General features: G+C 44.1%; 1 protein-coding gene across 1 annotated transcript; it reads right to left on the bottom strand.

The window, feature by feature from the left end:
* Positions 1–3686: 3686 nt before the first annotated feature.
* Positions 3687–4664, bottom strand: LOC141058664 (olfactory receptor 6B1-like). Its single transcript, XM_073554852.1, has one exon. It carries the CDS (start codon positions 4662–4664, stop codon positions 3687–3689), a length of 978 nt encoding a protein of 325 aa, XP_073410953.1.
* Between the last annotated feature and the right edge of the window lie 642 nt (positions 4665–5306).

Below are 5306 nucleotides of genomic sequence, written 5' to 3' on the forward strand. Positions count from 1 at the left end.
GACAACTTCTTGGAGAAGTAGGCGCATGGATGCATCTCGCTGAAGGACGAGCCTTGAGACAGTACTGCCCCCACTCCCACCTCCGACGCATCAACCTCTACCACAAAAGGTTTAGACACGTCTGGTTGCACCAGAATGGGGGCTGAAGCAAAACTATTCTTCAGACGCTCAAATGCACGTATAGCCACCTCAGGCCAGTTCGCCAGATCGGCACCCTTTTTTGTCATGTCCGTGAGCGGTTTGGCGACAGTCGAAAAGTGTTTTATAAATTTCCTATAATAATTCGCAAACCCAAGGAACCGCTGGAGTGCTTTCAGACTCTCCGGCCTCTCCCATTGCAACACCGCTTGCACCTTAGCGGTGTCCATTTTAAAACCAGCTGCGGACACAATATATCCCAAAAAGGGCAACTCCTGGACAAAAAATAAACATTTTTCCAGCTTAGCATAGAGCTGGTTCTCCCGGAGCAACTGTAACACCTGCCTAACATGCTGCAAATGAGTGTCCCGATCGCTAGAATAAATGAGGATATCATCCAGGTATACAATCACAAATCTCCCCAGGACATGAGCAAAGACATCATTAATAAAATGTTGGAAAACGGCAGGCGCGGTGGTCAACCCAAACGGCATAACCAGACTCTCAAAATGACCCTCAGGAGTGTTAAACGCCGTCTTCCACTCATCCCCCTGACGGACCCTTATGAGGTTATACGCCCCCCTGAGGTCCAGCTTGGAAAAACATTTTGCCCCCGCTACCTGGTTGAACAAATCCGGGATCAACGGCATTGGGTAGGGATCATGGATAGTAATCTGGTTTAACTCTCGGAAATCCAGACACGGGCGTAACCCCCCATCTTTCTTCTTAATGAAGAAAAACCCCGCGGCTACAGGCGAGGACGAAGGCCGGATGTGACCTTTGCTCAGACTCTCCGCGATGTAGTCTTTCAGAGCTTGTCTCTCAGGACCAGAAATATTAAACATCCTGGCCTTAGGTAATTTGGCCCCGGGTTTTAACCTAATAGCACAGTCATAGGCTCTATGTGGAGGCAGTTCTGAGCAACCCTTCTCAGAGAAAACATCCGCGAAATCCTGCAAAGCCTCCGGCAGGCTGGGCGTCACAGCGGACACACATGTGGCCAAGCAATTGTCTTGGCAGATACCACTCCATTGTACTATGTCCTGAGTTTTCCAATCAATTACCGGGTTGTGCCTGGACAGCCATGGAAAACCCAGGACCATTTGAGCTGGGAGATTACGGAGGACCCTACATGTAACCGACTCAGAATGTAGGACCCCAATGTGGAGTTTCACCTCTGCCACAAACTCAGTAATCTCCCCTTGAGGGAGGGGAACAGCATTAATGGTCACCACCTGTATGGGGTGAGGAAGTTTTTCAATCTTAAACCCGGCGGTGTGTGCAAACTCCTCATCTATGAGATTGGTGGCGGAACCGCTATCCACAAACACTGATATAGGTAGCTCTCTGCCGGCGACAATAACCTTGGCAGGGAGCATACATTGAGATACCATCATGGAGGATATGCATACGCTCAGTTGGGTCTCCTCCATACCCTCTGAGCTTAACAGTTTTCCGCCGGTGTGACCCTCTTAGGTAGTACCGGGCAAACGTTAACATAATGACCTCCTTTACCACAGTAGAAACATGCTCCGGACTTCCGGACTCCCGGAGCGCGAGGCTGAACCTGTGCCACGCCAGCAATCTGCATAGGTTCAGGGGACTCATCTACTTCAACCACACCTGCACCTCTGTTTTCCCCCAGAGGTAGCGTCTCCTGTGCCCCCTGACGAAAACAGCGATCAATACGTATCACCAAACTCATGGCAGACTCCAATGATGCCGGAGTCTCATACATCAGGAGGGCTTGTTTCACCCTCCCTGATACCCCATGAATAAACTGGCTCCGCAGTGCTGGGTCATTCCACTGTGTGTCTACAGCCCAGCGGCGAAATTCCGAACAATAGTCTTCTGCCAAGCGCTCCCCCTGGCGGAGGGCGCGGATTTTAGATTCCGCTAGAGCCAGTCGGTCAGGGTCATCGTAAATGAGCCCGAGGGCAGAAAAAACATTATCGACCGAATGAAATGTAGCAGAGTCAGGTGGTAAGGAAAATGCCCATGCTTGGGGGTCACCACTCAGTAATGACAACACCAGCCCTACTCGCTGGGCCTCATTACCTGAGGATATTGGCCGCATGCGGAAGTATAATTTGCAGGCCTCCCGAAATACGACAAATTTGCTGCGATCGCCTGAAAATCGTTCTGGCAGCGGAAACTTCGGCTCTGCACCGATACCTGCAGATGCCGTTTGCACCTTTGCTACTACCAGGCCCTGCTGCTGAACTGCCCCATTCAACTCGGAGACCTGTATGGACAGCGCCGCCAACTGGCGGGTTATGGAATCTAATGGATCCATGGACTCCTGAAAAAATGTGGGCCGATTATAATGTCACGGGGGCTTAGTTCAACTAAGGCTGAAATACCCGGGGCCCCTGTGGTGTCCCTTTACTAGGGGAAACCCTGTCTGACCCTCAACCCAGGGTTTTTGCTGAAGGTGCAAATGCCTGAGCCTCCGACCTTTCCTTATCTCCTGCTCAGCCCTGCACTTAACCCTCCACCCTCCACCCAGTGAGAAGTCACCACCAAAGCTCCCACACAAATAATGACAGACAGGGAGAACTTAAACTGCACTGCGCCGCACACACACAGGAATAAACAGTAATGTGAACAGGGCACAACTAAACACCAATATGGGAAGGAGAAAGGATAACGACGGATCATACGACACCAGATATGAATCTCTCTCTCTTGAACACCTCCACTCCAGACCGGAACCACTTGGTATGAAAGACAAGCTATAATCGGCGACGCCCATAGGCCAGCATGACTATTTAAAGACCGTGGGCGTGACTAACCATCCAACCTGGTCTCCAGCAGGATTAACCCCCGAGAGCCTGAAGATCAGGCCGGCGCCACTGAGGCTATAGTGGCTGGAGGTGGAACTACCTCTGCCTGCCGGATGCTGTGGTGTGAACAGCGTCCGACATGAAAGTAAGTAAAATAATTATCATTTGCAAACTGCCAGTGCTGCTTCTTTTTTTTTTTCATTTGCGCGGTGATCCATTATTTACTTAAGTTATAATACTGTATGAACTTATGTTCATATTCTTTAAAAAAAAAATAAGAATAAAAAATAGTTAATGCAAAATTGCTCTGAAGACTGCAGTAGTGTGAGCATGGTTTCAGTTTGAATTGGTATTTGTTGCACAGAATTAAATATTCTCCTAGTGGCTCTTTAGAAACATACATTATTGTTATCACGAATCATTTACAATTAATGAAAAGGTCAATTATTAGTTGGCTACTAAGAAAAAAAGGAATTCTACCTGCAATATGGGAGGAAACAGAAGAATGAAACTCAGCTATAAAAAAAAACAAAGGAAAGAAAACATTTAAGAGATTCAAAAATGAAGATATCATTTTATTGTGGTTTTCATGAAATGATGATCATGACATGGTACTTAGTTGAGGAGTATTTGGCAAGTCTTGTGAGCATGAGTTATGTAATTTGATGGAACATGTACACTAACTATACATTGAAAATAAAACTAAAATAACTATACAATGGGAATAAATATACAGTAGATTATTAGTCCATATTTTCAATATTAAAAACCTGTTTCAACTGTCTTGGGCGGCTGTGACCCAAAGACTATGCCGTGTGATATTAGGAATATTTTTTGTATTGTCTGCTTCACTTCTTTATTTCTCAAACAATAAATTATTGGGTTCAAAAATGGAGTTATAATAGAATATAATATAGTAACCAGTTTGTTCCTATCATAGGGGCTAGCCTTTTTTGGTCTCGCATATATGAACAAAGTTGCTGTATAAAATATAATAACTACTGTTAAATGAGCTGCACAGGTAGAAAAAGCCTTTTTACGTCCTTGGTTGTTAGGCATTCTGACTACTGCCCAGAGAATGCAAATGTATGTTAAAATTATCAGTAGCAAAGGAATCATGATAATTATCATGGCGAGAATGAAATCCACCAACTCGGTGAAAGACATGTCTGTGCAAGCTAAGTTTAGCACTGGAGAAATATCACAAAAAAAGTGGTTGATCACGTTAGGGCCACAAAAACGCAACCTGAAAATAAAAATAGCTTTAATCAGGGCAACGGAAAAACCCAAGATCCAGGGGCCGATAGTCAACTGCAGACATAAGGTGTTATTCATGATGACCGGATACAGTAGCGGAAAGCATATAGCAATGTATCTGTCAAATGCCATAGCTGCTAACAGAACACATTCAGTGCAGGCCAGCGATATAAAGATATACAACTGAATCATGCAAGCGATGAAAGAGATCTTATTGTTCTGAGTCAATAAATTGTTGAGAAGGTTGGGAACAGTAACTGTAACATACCAGATTTCTAAGAATGATAAGCTAGACAGGAGATAGTACATGGGTTTGTGGAGCTTTACATTGTATTTGATTGTCATGATGATGACCACATTTTCTATGACAGTCAGAAGATAGATAATTAGAAACACTGCAAAAAGAACAAGCTGCACCTCTTGACGTGTCGGGAAGCCAACTAGAATGAATTCAGTGATGTTGTTACCATTATGGATTTCCATCACACAGCAGTCCTGTAAGTGATACATAAATCAGTACAATGACTCCTACAGAATCTTACATTTCCAAAAATGTCAAGTCACCTCAACCTAAGAAAAGCCTATAATAACATCATTTATAGAGTGGCTGCATTTGACCATAAAGGAAGGAAAGAAGTTCCTTCTGGATAATTAGAATTGAGGAAAATGTAACTACATGAATAACTTTGAAATATTTTTCTTTAAGGTGGTACCTTTCTTTATTCATTTTTTTTGCCAAAACCATTTTATACGTAGACTAGACCACAGATTCAATAAAAACCTTTTTGCTTTTGCACAAGTTTTAGAGAGATTACTGTTAAACAGTTATTTCATCCGAATGGCCACATTTTAACTGTCCATACATATGAATTAGCTAATGGTCAAAAGATCATTCAGCTTAAAGATATCACTCCTGACTTCCCCATACTAGGCCCTGCAAAGTGCTCCTGTGTTCTCTATGAGAAAGATGCTTCAAGAATCATCCTGGCAAACCAAAGTCATCAGCGGATTGAATTCAAACCACCTGATATTTATATCTCTTACCATAATCTGTTGGGGAACAGTTGGGAGGACTGCTATGCATTAGATGGTAGGCCAATCCTTCCTAAATTGTTGGATTCAAAT

Source organism: Dendrobates tinctorius, unplaced genomic scaffold (assembly GCF_039654945.1).
Source record: "Dendrobates tinctorius isolate UK_male_01 unplaced genomic scaffold, ASM3965494v1 ptg000213l, whole genome shotgun sequence".
NCBI lineage: Eukaryota > Metazoa > Chordata > Amphibia > Anura > Dendrobatidae > Dendrobates > Dendrobates tinctorius.